At 37.7% G+C, this 22,922-nt stretch overlaps 2 protein-coding genes and 1 non-coding gene across 3 annotated transcripts; 2 read left to right on the top strand and 1 right to left on the bottom strand.

Moving 5' to 3' along the window:
* Nucleotides 1-6,901: 6,901 nt before the first annotated feature.
* Nucleotides 6,902-7,222, bottom strand: LOC138897022 (uncharacterized mitochondrial protein AtMg00860-like). The gene has a single exon (XM_070182976.1). It carries the CDS (start codon nt 7,220-7,222, stop codon nt 6,902-6,904), a length of 321 nt encoding a protein of 106 aa, XP_070039077.1.
* A 2,040-nt stretch (nt 7,223-9,262) lies between these two features.
* Nucleotides 9,263-9,369, top strand: LOC117277756 (small nucleolar RNA R71). Its single transcript, XR_004508097.1, has one exon. It is a non-coding gene; the product is annotated as a small nucleolar RNA R71 (small nucleolar RNA).
* Nucleotides 9,370-9,817: 448 nt separating this feature from the next.
* Nucleotides 9,818-20,531, top strand: LOC104100342 (G-type lectin S-receptor-like serine/threonine-protein kinase At4g27290). The gene is made up of 13 exons (XM_009607554.4): nt 9,818-9,857; nt 11,142-11,326; nt 11,560-11,770; nt 12,485-12,722; nt 12,817-12,967; nt 13,249-13,551; nt 15,987-17,292; nt 17,451-17,573; nt 17,663-17,787; nt 17,863-18,073; nt 18,430-18,667; nt 18,746-18,896; nt 19,618-20,531. Exons 1-13 carry the CDS (start codon nt 9,818-9,820, stop codon nt 19,921-19,923), a joined length of 3,588 nt encoding a protein of 1,195 aa, XP_009605849.2. The 3' UTR covers nt 19,924-20,531.
* Nucleotides 20,532-22,922: the final 2,391 nt, after the last annotated feature.

The following is a 22,922-nucleotide window of genomic DNA, read 5'->3' as shown; positions in this document are numbered from 1 at the left end:
AACGGCAAATTTATATTAAACGTATTGAACAAATCATCCTCCAATAGGTTCCATCAAACCCTAGATGGGAAAATTCAGCTACTCATAGACATACTAACGATCATGATAATAATTGAAAGCATTAAAATACAGATTGAGGAAGAACGAAAGAGAAAAACTCTTGCGATTCGTTGCTTCTAAGTGTTCCCGTAGCCTTTTTCCTCTCCAATAATGTCTAACCCCCAAGAAATAGGTTTAGAACTCCTTTTATACATGTTGGGGACGTGTAGGGTCGAAACGACCAAGTCCTAGCCGAATTAGGATGAAATCCGTCCTTGGCCGTCTCGCTTGGCGCCTGGCGCTAACCTGGACACCGAATTTTTTTCACTTCTGTGCTCTTCTGCCCATGGCGTTTTGGTTGGTGCCCGGCGCGAACCTGGGCACCAAAGTCATACTCCCTCCAGTTCTTCTGTTTTTACTTTACTTTGCATGCAAGCTTGCCAAATCACGTCAAAATGACTCATACACATATAAATACCATTATTAAGCTCGAGTCACAAATATTCACATCAAAGTTAACAAGATCGAGGTATAATACAAGGCAAATTACATGCAAAAACATGAATTTTTAGCCTAACATCACCACCCTACACTTAAGCTCTTGCTCGTCCTCGAGCAACCTAAAACCTTGCTAACCAAACAATGCACGCAAGACATCATACAACGGAGGAACATTTGGCAATTCAACACACTACACTTATGACCATGCTTGATACCAACAATTAAGCCCTTGTATACGCATTCATACCTTTCCCAACTTTCACATGCCGGAATATTAGTGACCACTTAAAAATACTCAAACAACCTGCCCATAACCACCCAACCTCAAAGACCGACTCGTCGCCAATAAGTACTCTCAACTCGTGCACTCACCCAACAAGGGATGTTTAATAACATTACCTATACGTCATGGAATCATGTACCTCACCAAAGAATAAGAGGGTATTTTCTTCCACACATTCAAATATGCATTCGAATATAATTTAAGGACATCGCATATATGAACAAAGAACCACTCACTCTTACAAAGAAATTCATGTGCATTCCGTGGTTGTACCATAGGCTTTCCCGTAGTGTATATCTCCATTAATCTAAGCTCGTACAATCTAAGATCAATTAGGTCTTTACGTGTTGTAATGTAGGCTAAGGGACGGGTAGGATATATTTTGGGTATAGTGACTAACCCTCCTAAGCACTTTAATACATTACACTTAACTTTCCAATACACACTTTTCATGACCAATTCAAGCAATGCCACGAAACCATATACAACTTGGCCCTTCTTCTTTAAGCACAACTATGCATTCACTAGCCCGGATTGAGATGAATAGGAGGTGTATTTTCTCTTTTTTTGGTTTTTTTATATTTTCTTTCCTCTCTTTTTCTCAACACTCTCCATATTTAGGTTGCCAGGGTAAATGATCTACCAAACATACGTGCACCAGGTTAGCTTTTCTATGGTTCCATTCAAAAGCTACCCCAACTTTCACCTTACTCTTCTAGCGACTTAAGTGCTTCGGAGGTAAAGGTTCAACAAAAATTTACTTGAAGTACAAAATGGGACTCAGCTTGTACTTTGGGTACCAAAAAAAAGGTTTATAGGCTCAAATGGGCTATCTAAGGATAATTTTTATTTATGGTGGCATAATAGCTCAATGGACAATCAAAGAAACGCCTACATCATCTCCTAGACTCACAAAACTTACTTATTTCGCTTCGACTAACACACTTGGCAAGTTCTAGACAAACACATGATAGCATAGAATGTAATCAATATCTCACATCACACAACGCACATGACCCCAATCGGTACGGTTCCATTCCACTCTCAAGTTTAGGAAAGTAATCACAAAGTCAAGAAGTATTAAGCATTAAAGCACTACATGAACAACGAGTCAGATAACTGAGAGAATGCGTCACAGACATGCGATTCAATCTTTCTCGGCATCAATTTTTATTAAAACATATTAGTAAGGTAATTTGCATGCTACGGCCTAACAATTCTAGCATCAAACAGGTCAAAAGGCCTATAGGACACTTAATTTTTCTTCCCTATGTTTCCTAAAAAATAAAAAATAAAAAAATTTATCCGGTTTAAGTTACATCCCTTGAAAAAGAACGGATGTCAAAAGAAAAACCAAGGGGGATTATTATCTACCTATGACTAACTAAAAATAAAAAAAAATTGGAATTTCTCATTGGACCTTAATCCCTCAAGAAAGTTGTCCAAGAGATCCATTATCGTGAAAAGTCCAAATTGTTTTTTGATGTTTTTGCATTTTTTTCTGAATTAACTACTAAACTAATTCTACTATACTACATTACTAATTCTATTAACTAAGCAATTAAAATCAAGAAGCTAGAATCTAAAAATAAGAAGTTACATTACTACTAGGTACTAACGTACTACTACTACTCATCAAAGGAAAAATCCCCACCCCACACTTAAAAAGTGCAGTGTCCACAATGCACATACAACAAAAATATAAAGCAGGAGGGTGGATAGAAGGAACTCCCTGGCTAAGCGGACCCATTCGGGTCGTACTCGGAGCCCTCCCCGTCTGACTTCTCATCTACTAATCTGCGAGCCTGCCCCGATCTACGAGACATTGAACCACCTGATGTGCTATCCTCCGCAGTGCCCACAATGGCTAAAGGTCCATCAACCTCCTCACCAGCCTCGCCCCTATTAGGAGATCGTGGAGTAGTGTTCTGATCCTCAGAAGAGTGGAGTGGGCTACCCGGTGACAATCCCAAAAGCTTCTTGGTCGACCCCAATAATGGACAATCCCGGTTCAACTTCTGCTTTTCTGCCTTTGTCACCCCCACCTTCTACAAAAGTAGGCTCATCATACAATACATGTGACGTTGTAGATTGTCATCCCGTTCTTGCCTGGCATCAGTGCTTAACTTTGGACCATTCTCCGGAGGTATCGCCGAGATATCTAGCAACTTGGTCGGTGTAGGCACAATCTCATCAGCTCCCGCATAAACCGGCACCTCCCACTACAGCAACAACTGTGTCAACAGGTCTCTGTAGAAGAACATCCTAGAGTCATTCTGAAATCTAGTGTGAGTCATCTCATCGAGCATTCACTGACCAATATTGATATATTTTCCCGTTATCAGAAAATAGATCAAACAAACCCTTGCTCTCGTGCAATCTGAAGAATGCTCACCGGGCATAATACGAGCAAGAACAAAGTTATGCCAGACCTTAGCCGTTCTGTTGAAGTCAGTCCGGCACATGTCCCTATGGGTGTCATTTCGTTATGAACGAATCCACTTCGCCATCGAGTTCACCCTACATAATGTCTGACGGGTGGTCGAGTAATCTGGACTGCACACAAACTTTTGAAAAATTTGCGGATCATGGTTTGGAGCCTCCAAAAAATCACAAAGCGCTTGAGCTTGCAAGTTGATCCACACACCTCGCACATCGGATTCATTTTTCTAACAATGCCAATTAGCATATAATTCTTTTACCATGCTCAAGTTAGCTGGCCCGGGGCATTCTAACAAACGGTGCAACTTCAACTCCTTTATCCGGTCCAGAATGGTGGGAAATATTTTCTCCAAAGCTATGGTGTTGATGCCCATCTCTGAGATATACCGCTCGCATGGTTCAAAGGAGTGGTACCATCTTTTTGCATCATCTCTATCTACCTAGAGGGCTAGACGTAGCACACGAGGCTGCCTGGTAGAAGGCTCAGCTACTTGCTTTTCTTTTCCCAATTTGCGTGAAGCAACCTCACGTTGTTTACGCTTCTTTTTGGATGGGGAAGCCGTAGAAGGCTTTGCCATTTCCTTTGCCTTTTTGCGAACCTTCACGAGTCATTAGTACCGACACCTATGAACAATGAATTCTGCATTAGTTAGAACTTCAATGACCTTCTATAGACAAAAGGTAGGATTGGGGAGACCCCATACTTAAGATTCAAGCAATGCTTCGGGTACTCAAGACTTTCCCTTAGCAACCAACAACATCCGCACGTAGCATATAACAACAACACATACAATACAATGCATCTCACTACACTCGGGCCTTTAAAGTAGATTGATCATAGCATCATTTCCCCTGAGTCGCTACACACGTAATTATTATACACTACAATTCATGAAACAGCTAAAAAGGAAAAAAACAATACAATACACGACAAGTGCCATAGATAGGCACACACATACGACCTTTGTGCACGACATCACTCCCTAATACCCCACACTCATACCTTAGTGCCAACAAACAATGCTTGGCGACTCAGACTTCGCCGGCAATCAACAATTTTCTTTCAAGAATTTTATCAAACGCTTGGTGAGCAACACTTTCATTCAATCCTTTCAAACCATTGGACAAGTGCCATACCCTCCCAAATTAAACGAGGTGGTAGGACTTTTAGTTTTCTACCCCGTATTCAATTAACAACGTTTAAAAATCATACTAAGTTGGAATTCAATACACACTTTCCAACACTCTACTCTAGGGGAAGTTGGGGTGAAAGGAAAAGTGAGAGATAAGAAAACAAACAATAATACAAAATCAAGAAGTAATAAAAAAAAGAGAAGAGAAGACAACAAAAAAAATAAAAATTAGAGAAAAACAAGAAAAACTCACCTGGTGCTTGAGAGAAGAAGAAGCAGTGAGCGGAGAGAGGGGATTCGGGGGGAGAGAGAGAGATGGGCATGGGGAAAAATCAGGGAGAGAGAGAGAGAGAAAGAGAGAACTGGGGGGGGGGGGGAGGGATTAGGGGTTTAGGGTGTGATGGGTCGTGTTGGTTATTATTTTAGGTGGTGATGTTTTATTAGTATTATTATTATTAGTTGGGGAGACGGGTTTGGGTCGGTTGGGGGTAAACAGGTAGGGGACTTACCTGGGCGTTTTTATCTGCGCCTGGCGCTGAAGAGGATAGTTGTGTGTGATTGTTATTGCCCTTGGCATTTTCGTCCGCACCTGGCACCTAACTGGGCGTTGAACTGCTTTTTTGTTTTTTACTAAATGACAACTAGATGGAAACAAGAAAATTGGGTTGCCTCCCAACAAGCTCTTGATTTAACGTCGCGGCATGACGTAGTCAATTGAACTCAAGGTTTACTCAACACTTGAGGCTCCTTCAAATGAATCACCGATACAACGCTTTCCTCATCCATGCCAAAGTAATGTTTCAACCTTTGCCCATTGACTCTAAACTTGTTCGTTCCATCCTCAGATTCAATTTCTATAGTTCTACTTGAGAACACTTGCACAACTCTAAATGGATCTTTCATAACTCTAAATGGTCCCGACCATCTAGACTTAAGCTTACCCGAAAATAATTTCAATCTTGAGTTGTACAACAACACGACATCTCCGGGTTTGAAAATTCTCTCTTGAATGTGTTTATCGTGCATCATCTTCATCCTTTCTTTGTACAGCCTAGTACTTTCAAAAGCATGGTAACAGTACTCAACAAGTTCATGCAGCTCTGTGACTCTACTCGTACAAGCGACCTCTAAGTCAAGATTTAATTGCCTTAACGTCGCCCAAAAATCTCTATGCTCTAACTCCACCGGTAAGTGACACGCTTTTCCAAATATCAATTTGTACGGTGACTTATCAATCAGAGTTTTGAATGCAGTGCGGTAGGCCCATAATGCATCATCCAATTTTTTTGCCCAATCAGTCCGAGTAGCATTTACAGTATTGGTCAAAACACTATTGATTTCTCTGTTTGACACCTCCACTTGCCCATTTGTTTGTGGGTGATACGGAGTGGCAACCTTATGGCGCACGCCATATTTTTCCAACAACTTTGCAAAGGCTCGGTTGCAGAAGTGGGTGCCTCCATCACTGATGATCGCTCCTGGAGTGCCAAATCGGGTGAAGATATTTTTTCTTAGAAAACCAATAACTCCCTTTGCATCACTTGTTGGGAGTACTACGGCTTCTACCCATTTCGAGACATAGTTCACAACTACCAATATGTATTTGTTGCTATATGAGCTGACAAATGGTCCTATAAAATCGATTCCCCATACATCAAATACTTCTACCTCTTGAATTGGGTTCATGGGTATCACATGTCGACGAGAAATATTCCCTTTCCGTTGGCACTCATCACAACCCTTTACCCAAAAGTGTGCATCTTTAAACAATGTCGGCCAATAAAAGCCCGACTTTAACACTTTTGCAACTATCCTTACTCCTCCAAAATAGCCTCCATAAGGCGAAGCGTGACGTGCCTACAAAATAGAAGCTTGATCTATCTCGGGAATACATCTCCGAATCATGTTATCAATACAAATCCTAAACAAATATGGTTTATCCCAGAAATACATGCAACAATCACGGAAGAACTTTTTCTTTTGTATAGAGAAGAGGTCATAGGGGAAAATACCGCTCGCCAGGTAGTTTGCAATGTCTGCATACCATGGCGCTACCTCAAGGCTTATGGCCAACAGTTGTTCGTCCGGGAAAGTTTCCACAATCTCTTCCACCTCAACCTTCTTCTCTCCTTCCAGCCTAGACAAGTGATCAACCACTTGGTTTTCCATCCCTTTCGGTCACAGATCTCTAAGTCAAATTCATGCAGTAGTATCACCCATCGAATCAGGCGCGACTTCGACTCCTTCTTCTCAATTAGGTACCTGAGAGCAGCGTGGTTAGTATAAATAATTACCTTCGAGCCTATCAGGTATGACCTGAATTTGTCAAATATGAACACCACTGCTAGCATCTCCTTTTCGGTCACTGTGTAATTTAGTTGGGCACCACTCAAGGTTCTACTTGCATAGTAGATTGGATGCATGACTTTATCTTTCCTCTGCCCAAGAACTGCTCCCACAACATGGTCACTTGCATCTCACACATCAGCTCAAAAGGTTGTTCCTAGTCAGGAGCCACTATGATTGGTGCATTCACCAGCCTCTTCTTCAACTTCTCAAAAGCTACTCTGCAGTCATCAGAAAACACAAAAGGGTGATATTTTTCAAGAAATTTACACAAAGGGTTAGGAATTTTGGAAATATTTTTTATAAACCGCCTGTAGAAGCCGGTGTGACCAAGGAAACTTCTTATGTCCTTGACAGAAGTGGGTGGAGGTAACTTCTCAATTATATCAACCTTAGCACGGTCCACCTCAATGCCCTTACCCGACACTAGGTGTGTCAAAACTATACCTTCATGTACCATGAAATGACACTTTCCCATTTTAATACCAGATTAGTCTCCATACACCTCTTCAATACTCTTTTCAAGTTCATAAGACAATCATCGAATGAGTTACCCACCACTGAGAAATCATCTATGGAAACCTCCATTATTTCCTCTACCATATCTGTGAAGATGGCCATCATGCACCTTTAGAATGTGACGGGTGCATTGCATAGGCCAAACGACATTCTTCGAAAGGCATAGATGCTATACGGATAGGTGAACGACGTCTTCTCTCTATCCTCCGGGGCAATAGAGATCTGGTTGTACCCCGAGTATCCATCCAGAAAGCAAAAGTGGGACCTCCCCGCCAATCTATCTAGCATTTGATCAATGAATGGCAACGAAAAATGGTCTTTTCGAGTGGCCTTGTTCAATCTTCTATAATCCATACAGATTCTCCATCCCGTGACTGTTCTTGTTGAGATCAACTCGTTATTCTCATTTTGCACTACAATCATTCCACCCTTCTTTGGCACACACTGAACTGGGCTGACCTAGTTGCTATAAGAGATGGGGAAGATGATTCCCACATCTAACCACTTGATCACTTCTTTATTCACCACTTCTTTCATTTTGGGGTTCATCCTTCTTTGATGCTCTCTGGAAGGTTTGTGCCCATCTTCCAGTAGAATCGTATGCGTACAAAACATTGGGTTGATACCCTTTATGTCTGCAATGGTCCACCCAATTGTAATCTTGCACTCCTTCAGAACCTGCAAAAGTTGTTCTACCTGCACATCTAACAAATTAGAAGAGATAATAACAGGCAATATCGAACTAGGTCCCAAGAAAGCATACCTAAGGTGGGACGACAATGGTTTTAGCTCCAACTGTGGTGGATCTTTGATTGATGGCTTAGCTGGAGGGGTCTATCTTTCTTCTAAGTGTTACGACTCGAATTCTAGCTCTCTTCTTTGGTACCCTTGGCCTTCAAGGGCCAAAACCCACTCCGCCAAGTCCTTACCATCTACCTCTTCTAAGTTCATCAGGTAGGCTGCTAGGGGGTCTTTTGCATTCAGTGCCTCATCTTCCTCCTCTAAAATCACATCTACAGCTTCAATCAGAGAGCAATTAGCAAACTTATCGGGTCTCCGCCTAGACTTCTACACATTGAACGTTATTTCTTCATCGTTCAGTCTCATCTTTAGCTCCCTAGTTTCACAATCAATCAGAGCTCTCCATGTGTCCAAGAATGGCCTTCCCAAAATTATGGGAATCTCTTCGTCAACCTGGCAGTCCAAAATGACAAAATCTGCCAGAAACACAAACTTTCCAACCTGTATAGTTACATCATCGAGTATACCTGATGGCCTTTTCATCGTTCGGTCGGCTAGCTGTAGTAACATGGATGTAGGTCTTGCTCTTCCAATTCCCAACCTTTTATATATAGACATGTGCATAAAGTTTATGCTCGCCCCCAAATCACACAATACTTTAGCAAAATCATAGTTCCTATTGTGCATGGGATTGTGAAACTCCCTGGGTCGGATAGCTTCTCAGTTATGGGTCTCGTCACGACAGCACTACATGTCTGAGTTAGTGTAACAGTTGCCAAGTCTTGAAAGACAAACTTGCCAGACATTAAGTCCTTCATCATTTTTGCATAACCGGGAATCTCCTTCAAGACACCAATCAGTGGAATGTTCACCTGAATCTGCTTCAACATCTCCATGGATTTCTTATACTGCTCATCCTTTTGATATTTGGACAACCTATGCGGGAAGGGTGCTGGCGGTCGCTTCTTTCCTGTGACTTGAGTTAGATCCTGCTCAGGCACTTTTTCTAATGCCTTCTCTTGCACTTTCTTAGTCTCCTTTGCAACCATTTTTTCCTTGTTTATTTCCTCTTGGACTGGCTGCACTCTTACTTCTGTTAGCTCAGTTGACTCATCTACCTCGATTGGTACTGGCCTGAGTATCTCAGTTGGTCGTCTTTCGCGAGCAATTTCTTACTCCACCTGCTGAAGCATCAATATTGGCCTTCAAGCTGTCTGTAAATCCCATGTAGAACCTCTGCCCCAACATCTAATCAGGAATACCATGGTGTGGACACTTGACCAATATCCCCTTGAACCTCTCCCATATTTCTTGTAGTGTTTCAGCTGGTTTCTGCCTGAAGCTCAATATCTCATCAACTTGCTTGGCAGTCTTATTGGGTGGGTAGAATCTGTTCAAAAACAGCTTGAATAATTCTTCCCAAGTAGTGATGGAGTTTATGGGGAGCGAATTGAGCTAAGTCTGAGCCTCCCCCGTCACTGAGAATAGAAACAACAACCGTCTTACTGCTTCCGGTGTCACATTTGGTTGCCTTTGCGTGACACAAATCGACAGAAAAGTTTTCAGATGCTGCTGTGGATCTTCAATGTAAGACCCCGAGAACAGTCCCTTGTTCTGCAACAAATGTAACATGTTGTTAATAATTTGAAATGATTCCACTTGTATCGGAGGGACTGCAATTGCGGTTGCCAGGTTTTCAGTAGTGGGTTGTGCCCAATCATACAAGGCTACTTCTGGCACAAGAGGTGCCACACCCTGATTGTTTGGGTCATTCACATTGTTTATGTTGTTTTGGTCGTCTATTATATCGCCCATGTCTAGTTCGATTCGTTCTGTTGTCGTTTATCTTTCTTGTTTGCTCGATTTTGTGCCTTGAAAGCTTTCTCAGGGTCCGGTAATGCTTCGTACAATTCACCAGCTCTTGAGAAATTTCTAGGCATGCATCTGTAACACACAAGAGTACAAACGTTAGAGTTTCAATATAATAAATTTCAAGTCGAGAAAGCTGACTAAATTGAGAATTCTAACAATTCTTTTAGCCGTAATTAATAACACTGTTAATCCCCCGGCAACGGTGCCAAATTTGATCATACCCAATTATGACTCCTAAGAGGTCTAGCAGTCGTTGCAAATATAATCTGATTTACTAGTCCGGAGTCGAATCCCACAGGCAATTAACCTATTAATCACAACCACTAATTTCGCAAAAATTCAATTAATCAATCTTCAGAAATACTAAATAGGGATTTAAGTATTTACTAACTAAGGGAAGAGTAATTAAAATGCAGTAATTTATAACTAACAGAGCAAATATTGTAGACAAGATTTGGAAAAGTCTAGGGTTATGATTTTTCCTATTGTCGGAATCTCCCCCGCTATATTTCCTATAAATTTACCTAAGTATTATCTACCGATCGTGAGCACTTTGGGTGTCGTAGCTCTCTCTCGAGCAACTACCATAATTTACTAGACATATTCTCTCCATCTACGCTAGCTGCGACTAATTCACCGCTCACTATGATCGCACCAAGATTTCGTTATCTCGAATCCCGCCTTTAAACCCTCTGTATTGATCTCTCAAATACGTTAGGAGTGGTGTTGTTTAATGACTACCTAAATGGTACTCTCTCTCGAGTAATACACACTAAATAGGCACAGTTAATTGAGAGCTCTTCATTCAACAACAACGAAAATATAGTTGAACAAGTAGAGAAAGATCAACGACAAATTTATATTAAACGTATTGAACAAATCATCCTCCAATAGGTTCCATCAAACCCTAGATGGAAAAATTTAGCTACTCATAGACATAATAACAATCATAATACTAATTAAAAGCATTAAAATACAGATTAAGGAAGAACGAAAGAGAAAAACTCTTGTGATTCGTTGCTTCTAAGTGTTCCCGTAGCCTTTTTCCTCTCCAATAATGTCTAACCCCCAAGAAATAAGTTTAGAACCTCTTTTATACATGTTAGGGGCATATAGGGTCGAAACTACCAAATCCTAGCCGAATTAGGATGAAATCCGTCCTTGGCTGTCTCGCTTGGCGCCTGACGCCAACCTGGACACCGAAATTTTTCCACTTCTGTGCTCTTCTACCCTTGCATTTTGTTTGGTGAACTTGGTGGTCTGAGCTGTCTACTTGTATGCACAAATTGCAGGAAGATTAGGTCACACATCCAAGAAAAGTGATAGCAATGAAAGACACCATGAAGATTTTGAGCTACCACTGTTTGACTTGTCGACGCTAATAAAGGCTACTGATAACTTTTCGAATCAGAACAAGATCGGACAGGGCGGTTTTGGGAAAGTTTACAAGGTAAAGATTGCCACAATGTAACTTTTTCTAAGTAATTATGCTCCACTGGTAATGCATTAGACATTGAAATCTTGAAAATCAGTGCAAACAGCATTATGTATCCCTCAATAGAACAAGTCATGCGCCTTATTCTGCCTTGTAAAAACATAGGTTGACAAATAGAGAAAGGAACATGAAGTCGGACGAATGTCAATTGTTGTTTCGAATTTCTAATAGTAAGTGCACATTTGCAGGGTGTGTTAGAAGGGGGACAGGAAGTAGCTGTCAAACGGCTCTCAGAAACTTCGAGACAAGGAAATGATGAGTTCAAGAATGAAGTCGTCTGTATTGCGAAACTTCAGCATCGAAATCTTGTGAAGCTTTTGGGATGCTGCATTCAAGAAGAAGAGAAGATATTGGTGTATGAATACATGCCTCACAAAAGCCTGGATTTATTTATATTTGGTTAGTTTTGCTCATGCAATCAGCCAATTCTTTCGATGCATTAACTAGTTTCAATATAATAGACCTCTTAAATGAAATATAACTTATATATACAGTGACACTCTAAGTTACTCGGACTCGAGTGCGGGTATTCGATAAAGGTGCGGATCTAAAGATCGGATCTTTTATGATCTAAATTTTAAGATTCGAGGGTACAGATCTAGGTGTGGATACGGGTGCAGAGATTCAGCTATATCTAAAAGTAGAACTATAAAATATGTCTAAATTATGAGACATTATGTAAAAAACTTATATGTAGCTTATAGAGTACAGTAACTCAATCTTTTAATCTCATGTTGTAGGTAGCCATCGAGAAATCTATAGTGGCTTTTGCCTAGAAATCAATATGCCAAATCTTATCTCCAATTTCTATGTAGTTTCTGGTCAAAATACCCAACGTTGATTGACCAAATCCACTACGTATCCGACACCCATACTAGTGTCAGTGTTGTATCGACACGGATGCAGCACCACAAATGAAGAGTCTGTGCAACTTAGTTGACAGTGTAAATATATGCTAATGTTCTCCAAACCAAATTGAGAAAGAAGAATCTGGGAATTCTGTTATTCAGGATTTGATTTAGTTAGTTTGGAACTTCTAAATTGATGTTACACTAGTCATTTTTCTTGCCTATAGTAGCAAATTATAAGAAGCAAGTTGATACCTTTTGGCAGATCAAAGTAGGAGCACATTACTTGATTGGCCTAAGCGCTTCAACATTATCAACGGGATTGCTCGAGGACTTGTGTATCTTCATCAAGATTCTAGGCTTAGAATCATTCACAGAGACCTGAAAGCTAGCAATGTTTTGCTTGATATTGAAATGAACCCAAAAATATCAGATTTTGGGATGGCAAGAAGTTTCGGAGGGAATGAGACGGGAGCCAATACACATCGAGTGGTTGGAACATAGTAAGAAATTAAACTTTTGGCTATAACATATTGTCATTTGACACCTTTTTAGTTATTCTCCGGATTATGTAATCATGTGAATGATTTTATGCAGTGGTTACATGTCCCCTGAGTATGCAGTTGATGGTATTTTCTCTGTAAAATCAGATGTGTTCAGCTTTGGCGTATTGGTATTAGAAATTGTGAGTGGAAAGAAGAACAGAAGATTTATTCATCCTGATCACAATCTCAACCTCCTCGGACATGTAAGTACTATGTCCCGTCTCCCCCTCTTATGAAACATCATAAGTTTCATTCTCGACAGTCCAAGCTCTTTGGTAAGATCATTATTTGATTTATCTGATTTGGACGAGAATTTGTTAACAAAAAGGATAAAAAATTGGCCGCTCAGCCAAAAATATTTATATTCGCTAGTCAATATACATACGTTATACACTAATGATACATTTTATACATACATCGATCTGCCGACTTCTTTTGGGGGGTGGGAGGCTATACAGTGTAAAAATTCCTATAAATTTTTCAGGCATGGATGCTTCATAGAGAAGGAAGATCATCGGAACTAGTAGATTTCAACGCGGTTGAATCATGTTATATATCCGAAGTACAACGATCGATACATGTCGGGTTGTTATGTGTTCAACAAAATCCAGACGACAGGCCAAGCATGTCTTCTGTGGTACTGATGCTGACAAATGAAAGCATTTTGCAGCAACCTAAGCCTCCTGGTTTTTTCATGGAAAGGAACATAGCTCATTCTACATATTCTTGGAGTAGTCATACACCTGGTTCTGTCAATGATGTAACCATCACTTCGTTGGACGCTCGATAGAAAGTATATATACGATAAAGACAGTAATGTACGCAGAATTTTGCACAAGCAGTGTTGGTCGTCTATTGTCACAATTCAGCTTTTACTTCCGTCTAAGTAAGATTTACTTTGTATCATTGTGTATATGCATATTTTTTAATGAAAATATTGTTTATACACACTATATAAAGAATTTTATTTTTTGAAGCGCTGTCCGATGACACCTCTTACTAAAGGATATCACTGCCCCTGGATATAGAGATACCATTTTTCTTACTATTATTTCTGAGTCTTTTATCATGAATGCCATCTTTTTCCTTCTTTAATGTTAGGGAAAAAATATTAGTATCATCAATCTATGATCGAAGTTTCAACTACACACATTTCTATTATCACCGATCTTGGATCTGTCATCAATCCAAAATAATCATTATGGTCTGAACTAGATATTAATAAATATTAACGTACTTTCTTAGTTTCAATTTATACTCATGTCTTACACTCTTACTTTTTCTTTATATCTTTTTTTTTTGTTCATAAAAATCTTATAGTTGTCATGGTGACGATAGCTTCACGTTACAGAGGGACACGAGGAGATAATCCATGTTTTTGTATTGGTATTTCTTTAGTTCAATGTTTTGTTTTTTTGGGCAATATTTCTTTATGTCCACTTTGTTGCAAATATTAATAGATGTCGCTTTTGGTCAATCAAGAATTCAAGACGTTGGATCTCGTCCCAAAAATTGAGATACCAAACCTAAATAGACCTCCAACCTTTTGAGTGAGCACCATTTCCTTTTTATTTTATTTTAACCTTTTTTATAATTTGCTTTTAGGCTAATGTCATTTTCTATTCAAAAAAGGGCCAAAACTGTCCTTGACCTATTCGCTTAGGTTTAAAATATCCTTCATCCACCTATTTTGTAAAAATTGCTCTCACCGTTAAAAATCTGATCCATTCATGCCCTTATTTGTGATGTACCTTTGCTGAATAAAAAACTATTTTTATTATATATGACGTGTCAATTACCTAACTATTTTGCAATAATTTTGCAATTGCCAATAACTTATGAAGTAATCTTATTTGCACTAATGTTTTAACCATTTATTATTCAAAATTAATTAGTCCGACTAATCAAGATTCACATTGTGTATGACCTGTTAAGATACTCTCTTCATTCCAATTTATGTCGTATAGTTCAACCCGACACAAACTTTAAGAATAAAAGAAAAACTTTTAAAACTTATAATCTTAAACATGTTACAATACTTCTTTGGCTCTTTTTCATAAAAAGATAAATGTTGTTTGATTAATTAAAAGGAAAACAAAGAGAGAAAGAAGGTATTCTCCATCAAAAGTCAATGCATAGAGAGGGAGGAAAAGATAGGAAGATGAATAAAAATATTAGGAAGAATAAAGGGGGATGGTTTTGAACGGTAGGGACTGAGAAGTCAAAGGTGTACAACTTTGAACAATTGATCTTTTTTCACATCCTAATAAAAGGTCTTTAGAATTGAGGTAATTTATATTAAAAAATAATCAATTTATATCATTTTCTAATGTTTAGTTGGGCATAAGAATGTTTGTGATGATTGTAGAAGGTGAATGATAGAATCAGATGTGATTTTCTTAGTATTTAAAGTTGACAAGAATGTAAAGTGTAGTTAAAGCAAATGTAAGATTTGAAATATGTCCAAGGAAAAAGTCTATGTTCTTTTTAGTGGAAATTAATTTTCTTAGCTAAGAACTTTTCAATGGTAACACATACTAAAAATGATTTCTTTAAGAATATTTTTTTCTCGTATCAATTACTCCATAGATTTAATTTTATATGACATTGTTTGACGAGGCATAATATTCAAGAAAGAAAATAAAATTACTAAAATTATAATCTTAATTTTTTTTGTGTGACTATAAAGCGTGTCGGTGAGGGTAAAATGCAAATATAAGTGTCGTTCTTTTAGAAATAGATTAAAAAGGAAAAAATGTCACGTAAATGGAGCTGACAAAGTATCAAATACTCCCTCCGTCCGAAAATACTTGTCACATTTTGCTTTTCGAGAGTTAATTTAACTAATCTTTATAGCTAAATTAGATAAGATTAATTTAATATTTTAAAATAAAAATTTAAAATATTTGAAAACTATATGCAAAGTATTATGATATGCAATTCTTCTCATATCAATATGGTAAAAATCATATTCATATAATTTGAATCTCGAAAAACAAAAAATGACAATATTTTTGAAACGAAGGAAGTACATTAGTAAAACCTTTGGCCAAAACAAACTTGCCATTTGACCATTACAAGTAAGATCATTCAATTAGTCAAGAAATAAGAAAACAATTTTTGAAATATCATTTTCCTAGTATGAACATGTGGGCTTCCAGGAAATGAGCCTTTCAACTTAACACTTTTTTTTTCTATCAATTATTATACTAAGGTTCTTGAAAATCAAAAGCCATACCTGAAAAAAGGCTTAAGATTGAATCAATGAATTTGCTATCTTCTTTATTCATCTATTTCAATTTTCTTTCCATTGCACTAATCTCCACAGCATTAGACACCATAACCGTTGATCAACAACTTAAAGATGGTGATACAATTATTTCAGCTGATGGGGTTTATGAACTTGGATTTTTCAGGCCTGGAAATTCAATGAATCGCTACGTCGGAATATGGTACAAGAAAATATCAACTGGAACAGTTGTTTGGGTTGCTAACAGAAATAGTCCATTAAATGATACATCAGGAGTGTTGATGCTCAATCCTGAAGGAATCCTAGTACTTCTCAACAGTACTAACTCGACAATTTGGTCGTCGAATTCATCAAAAATATTGAAGAATCCAATAGCAAGATTATTAGATTCAGGGAATTTTATAGTCAGGGATGAAAATAACAGTGACCCTAAAATTTTTGCCTGGCAAAGTTTTGATTATCCAGGGGATACTTTGTTACCTGGAATGAAGCTCGGGCGAAATTTTGTAACAGGCCTGGATTGGTACATTTCGTCGTGGAAAAGTATCGATGATCCTGCTACTGGTGAATATGTTGACAGGGTTGATATTCAGGGATATCCACAGATATTTGTATGGAAAGGTTCTTCTATTTCATTTAGTTCAGGTCCCTGGAATGGTCGTCAATTTAGTGGAAGCCCTAATTTACAACCAAATACATATTATTCGTTCGGGTTTGCCCTGAATCAGGAGGAAGTTTATTACAAATATGATCTTAAGAATGAAACATTGCCTACTAGGGTTGTGTTAACTCCTGGTGGTTTGATGAATCACTATACTTGGATCGATCGTACAGAAAGTTGGTTTCTTTACTTGACAGTGTTTGATAACTGTGATCGTTTCGCGTTATGTGGTCCTTATGCAAGATGTGTAATTAATAACTCGCCCCCGTGTGAATGTTTGAGAGGTTTCGAGCCAAAGTATCCGCAACAAGTGGATGCAGCAGATTGGTCTGGTGGATGTGTTAGGAGAAGTCCTTTGGCTTGTCAGCAAGATGGATTTAGGACATTTACGGGTATTAAACTGCCTGATACGCGGAAATCACGGTATAATGAGAGCATTGGACTCGAGGAATGCAAGAAGTTGTGCTTGGCCGATTGCAACTGTACAGCCTATTCAAATCTTGATGTTCGAAATGGTGGAAGTGGATGCTTACTCTGGTTTGGTGATCTCATCGATATGAGAGAGTTTAGCGAGAATCAACAGGAACTGTTTGTGAGAGTGGCTGCTTCAGAAGTAGGTAATATGATGAAAAAATACATTTCAAAATGTTGGTCAAAGTTTACATAGGAAAAAGCAAAAAGGTTTACATAAACTGGAATGGAGAGTACTTAACTATTTTCGATTCTAACTAGAAATTGAGGGCTGATATCTTATTTATGGTCTAACTATCAACAGATCAAGACAAGAAACGGAAGAGAAAGCGGTCAAGGCTGATTGCAATCTTATCAGCAGCAGTCGCGACTTGTGTCCTCGGCCTTCTAGCTTGGTGTGCATTAACCAGAAGAAAAAAGAGAACAGGTAAGTTAGCTATCGTTCACCTTTCTCAAAAGATCGTATTGCTAACGTTCTGTTTAGTATATTTTACCAATTGATTGCTCATTCTACAGGTAGGGAAGTTGGAACGGACGATATGGAGTTGCCATTGTTTGATTTAGTTACTGTTGCAACTGCTACTAAGAACTTTTCTTCTGCTAATGTGATCGGAGAAGGTGGTTTTGGACCTGTTTATAAGGTACAATAACTAATTCCATTTTCAAAATTTAGCTAGAAATGACATCTTTAACTCGTTGATTTGACAAAATTGCAGGGTAAACTACCAAATGGACCAGAAATAGCAGTGAAGCGGCTTTCGGAATACTCTGGACAAGGTCTTCAAGAGTTAAAAAATGAAGTGATTCTAATATCCAAACTACAACATAGGAATCTTGTCAAGCTTTTGGGCTGTTGCATTGAAGGAGAAGAAAGGATGCTAATATATGAATTTATGCCTAACAATAGCTTGGACTATTTTATTTTTGGTATGTTTCTCTTGACTGCTGAGGGTCTATCGGAAACAGCCTCTCTACCTTTATAGTGTAGGGGTAAGGTCTGCGTATACACTACTCTCCAGTCCCCACTTATGGGATTACACTTGTTGTTGTTTGTATGTTTCTCTTGACTAGTTACCTATATACCACGTTGCTCGTATCCTCCAAAAATTGTTGTTGCACCCGTGTCGTGTCAGATCCTCAAAAAATGTACATACTGTTTTTGGAGGATTCAACATGGGTGCATGACATTTTTGGAGGATCTGAGCACTAAATATTTATTTCTGAAGTGCTAGGAATGAATTAGGATTCACTGACATTTTACTTAAATGAACTACATATTGTAGATTCAAGCAGAAAAGGATCACTCGTTTGGAGAAATCGCTTTAAAATTGCTATGGGAATATCTCGAGGCCTTCTCTATCTTCACCAGGACTCAAGATTAAGAATTATTCACAGAGACCTGAAGACCAGCAACATTTTACTGGATACTGACTTGAATCCCAGAATTTCTGACTTCGGCTTAGCTAAAATATTTGTTGGAGATCAAATGGAAGGAAAAACGAAGCGAGTAATAGGAACATAGTAAGTTTCTTAAGCCTTTGTGATTGAGTTTTTGACATAATCAACAGTTCATCAACTTAAATTTGATGCGTCGTGCAGCGGATATATGGCCCCAGAGTATGCAGTTGATGGGAAATTTTCAGTGAAATCTGATGTCTTCAGTCTTGGTGTGCTTTTACTTGAAACCGTCAGTGGCAGAAAGAACAGGAAATTTCATCATTTGAGTCATCATCATAATCTTTTGGGACATGTAAGTACATATGTCACTAAACTTTGATCCTTTACCCTCTTTTTTAACTGAAAATTCCAAACTTTGTGAGCTTGATCACATTGCTAGTCCTAAGCCTGGCTAAAGGAAGAGGGCTACAATAGGCGAGCAACCAGCGTAAAACTAGCCGATACAAAATGAGTCCTCGTATAGTCAGAATCAGGGGTGGATCTAGAATTTCTAGTGCATGAGTGCACTACCAAAAAAAATGAGGAAAAGATGTATTAACCGGGAATTGATATCTATTCCTCTTGATAGATAACTCAACCTTTAACCAACTGCATCATTCAACCTTCTTAGAGCATGGGTGCCAACAGTTAATATTATACCAATTTTAAAAAATATATACATAAAATATCTAATTTTGTGGAGAGACCACGGGTGCACGTGCTCCATAATAACCCCTATAAATCCGCCCTACCTAAAATGTGTTCGGATTAACCAGCTCAAAGATACTGTTAACTTGGTATGATATTGTCCGAAGGCCTCACACCATTAAAAGATCGCAACATCTTATATGTAGTCTCCCAATCTTTTCAACTACCAACGTGAAATTTTATTTCTGAATTGAGAAACATGGTTATTGGGGATTCAATACATAGTCGACCATAACTTGTTTGGAACTGAGGCGTAGTAATTACTGTCATTTTAGCCTCATTTTCTACTAATGCAGATGTATAACTGTGTTGTGGTAATATTTCAGGCATGGTTACTATGGAATGAAGGCAAAGTCTTGGAACTAATGGATGAATGTTTAAAAGAATCATATGTTGAATCTCAAGTGTTGAAATGCATCCAAGTAAGTTTATTGTGTGTACAAAAATTCCCAGAAGATAGACCAACAATGGCATCAGTAGTTTTCTGGTTAAGCAATGAAGGTGTGGAATTGCCTCAACCAAAACAGCCTGGTTTCTTTATTGAAAGAGATTCAACTGAATCAAATGAATCAACTGATGAAAGATATCTCACTGATAATACAGTGTCACTAACAATTCTTGAGGCAAGATAGACAAGATTTCTCCAATTGGTACCACAAAATCCCAGTTCAAAAATACGAATTGGCAGAGGCGAAGCCAAGATTTGAAGTTTATGGGTTCGAAAGTTTAATATTTTTAAGTTACTGAGTTCTAAAAAAATAATTTATACATATTCAATAGATTTCTTAAGATAAATATGGGGTTTGGACCATAGTTACTGGAGTTGGCCGACGTCGGGCGTGGCCATAACACAAAGAACCAAAGCAGAAAATATAATTGCCAAGAGTAACATAACACAAAGAACCAAAGCATGGTTTCTTGTTCATCTTGCTCATGTGAAAAGAAATCATTGACTTTTAATTGGTGAGCTGCAGAAGCTGGTGGATTCTCTTCTGATGCCAAGTGTGTAAACCAAACTTATATGTTGAGAAAATATTAATTGCCTTTTGTATATAGTAGTCCTAATTCCTAGTCCACTACCATTTTTAGAGTTGCATGATCTTGAAAAAATTGTAACAGAGTAATGATATGTAAAAACTAAGGCTTCACATAGAGTTTGGAAGTCTTAGCATTCCATCAACTCTGTAAATGTTCAACATTTCCTAAACTGCAATTTATAAAGTAGACACATTTGTTTTTCCATCCGGTATCTGGTATTCGCATTAGGGCCTCGACTTATCTGGATTCTTGCCGTGTAAGGCCCATTAAATGAGAAATCTCCCTACCAGATTTTTTTTTTCATTACTAAAACTCGAAAGTGCGACTTGTGATTGAGTATGTGGATCCTATCTATCCCACCACAATCCTTTGTCGCAAGTGCATGCATTTTGCACCATTGGAATAATACATAAGATCAACATCATGGTATATCACAGTACCTCATCATTCAAAAGTAAAATAATGACATACTCTCATAGATATTGCAAAATATATACCTAAGTTTTGATATACATGTTCCACATTCAATGTATTTCACCTAAATTATAAGTCAAAAATGGCATACTAAACCGTTCAAGTTTATGTGATACAATTTGTTTTATAGTATATTAAACAAGTGTAACACATTTATATATTTGGGAAAAAAACTTTCCATTTTATATATTAAGAAGAAATTTTTATAATCACAAAAATATTATAGCATGTTCAAATTAAAAGTTTTAAAATCTTATAGTCACACAAATGTTATAACTCGCTTAAATACAAAATTTCAATTTTTTTTATTTTTTTAAATTCCGTGTCAAGTCAAACTACGAACACTAAAAAAAACTTATTAGATGAATCCTTATCGCATACACAAAAATATACAAATACGTATGCAACAGAAATTACATGATATCTCCTGCCATAATAAATTAATAATTAGACGCAATTAATTAGAATTTTCACCCAGGAAAAGACAGAATTACTTATTATGGTTCTATAAACTGTTTTCTTGTACCGATGGTCTATCGGAAACAGTTTCTTTACCCCACAAGGTAGGGGTAAGGTTTCCATACACATTAACCCCGACCCCACTTGTGATATCATGGTGGGTTGTTGTTGTTGTTGGTGGTTTTATAAACAGTAACATGTAGGTTAGTCTTGTACTATTGTATGAATTATTATAATACTTCTAAGCGGCCATAATTATACTAATTGAGATAGCGCCAAAACACACGTTTAAAACTTGGGAGGAAGCCGCAGCGAACCTTCCAAGAACGGCCAAGAAAATTAAAATGATGAAAGTTAAGACCCTATTTTCATACTTGTCCTACTTGTCTCTTGAAAAAAACAGATTCATGTTACTTGTCCCCAAGTGGTCACAAATTTATGGTCCCTTATGTTTGTATTTGATACCACGAAAATTATTTTTTAGTAAAATATTTTTATGAGAAAAACAATTTTTTTTCATCAAATAGAAGAAAATGATTTCACTCATTTATAAGCGATTTTTTTTAATTTTATTTTATTAGGAGAGGTGGAAGGGAGAAAGAAAAAAGAGACACTCCCGTCGTTTCAATTTATGTGAACTCATTTGACTGGGTATGAAGTTTAAGAAAATAGAGAAGACTTTTGAACTTGTGGTGTAAAATGAGACACATATTTTTTGTGTGGCTATAAATTATTGTATAAAAATAAATTATTTCTAAATAAAGAAATGAGTCATTCTTTTTGACACGGACTAAAAATGAAATAAGTTCAGATAAATTAAAACGGAGGGAGTATTATCCTACTAATTGAGTTTAAACCGTCCGTCTCAACTGTAAAAGACAGGGAGCTTAGCCTGTGAATTGGTCCTCAATCACTTACGAGTGAAAGTTTTCTTATAATATCTGAACTTCTAATTTTATATTACTTACGCTGACTAATACTCATACATTATTGTTAATCTTTAGAATTCAAAATATTCATCAAAAACTCTCTGATTTGCTAATATATACTCCCTCCGTTCTAATTTATGTGAACTTGGTTGACTTGGTACAAAGTTTAAGAAAAAATAAAGATTTTTTAAATTTGTGGTACTAAACAAGTCAAAAAGGGATCTAGAGTATTTGTGTGGTTATAAAAGCTTCTCATTAAGGGTAGAATTGTAAGTTTAAACTAAATTGTTTTTAAATTTAGAAAGGGGTCATTCTTTTTTAAACAGACCAAAAATAAAATAGGTTCACATAAACTGAAACGGTAGGAGTATATAATTCTCTCTCCGATTTGCTAATATATAGTTTTTCTAAAAGTTTTTTTTTTCTTTCACCAACCAAACATCACTCCCCTTGCTTCCAGCAATCTGCAATATCCAGAAAGATTGTTGATATTCTATATGGAGGGAACAACATCGTTATATTATACGATTCCTCGCTTGGTTGGATTTCTTCACTTACTAACATTGTTTCTAATTCTCTCAATTTCTTGGGTAGTGAAAATTGTGGGACACAATAATACATTGATGACATTGGCCAGATTCAGCTTCATTTCCGGAAGTAGTTCAGTCCTCCTGAACTGCAATCTTGGTTGCTATTGTAAAAGAACCCCTCCTGAACTGCAATCTCTCTAC

This window comes from Nicotiana tomentosiformis, chromosome 8 (assembly GCF_000390325.3).
Source record: "Nicotiana tomentosiformis chromosome 8, ASM39032v3, whole genome shotgun sequence".
Lineage (NCBI taxonomy): Eukaryota > Viridiplantae > Streptophyta > Magnoliopsida > Solanales > Solanaceae > Nicotiana > Nicotiana tomentosiformis.
This window is presented reverse-complemented; position numbering and strand designations above follow the sequence as displayed.

What these genes read in the sequence shown, in the direction of transcription:
- LOC138897022 (XM_070182976.1), bottom strand. Translation starts at nt 7,222, where the DNA reads ATGGGAAAGTGTCATTTCATGGTACATGAAGGTATAGTTTTGACACAC.
- LOC104100342 (XM_009607554.4), top strand. Translation starts at nt 9,818, where the DNA reads ATGTCTAGTTCGATTCGTTCTGTTGTCGTTTATCTTTCTT. An exon ending in CTTGGACTATTTTATTTTTG is followed by an intron (nt 18,074 to 18,429) that starts GTATGTTTCTCT and finishes TACATATTGTAG; the next exon opens with ATTCAAGCAGAAAAGGATCA. An exon ending in AAGCGAGTAATAGGAACATA is followed by an intron (nt 18,668 to 18,745) that starts GTAAGTTTCTTA and finishes TGCGTCGTGCAG; the next exon opens with CGGATATATGGCCCCAGAGT.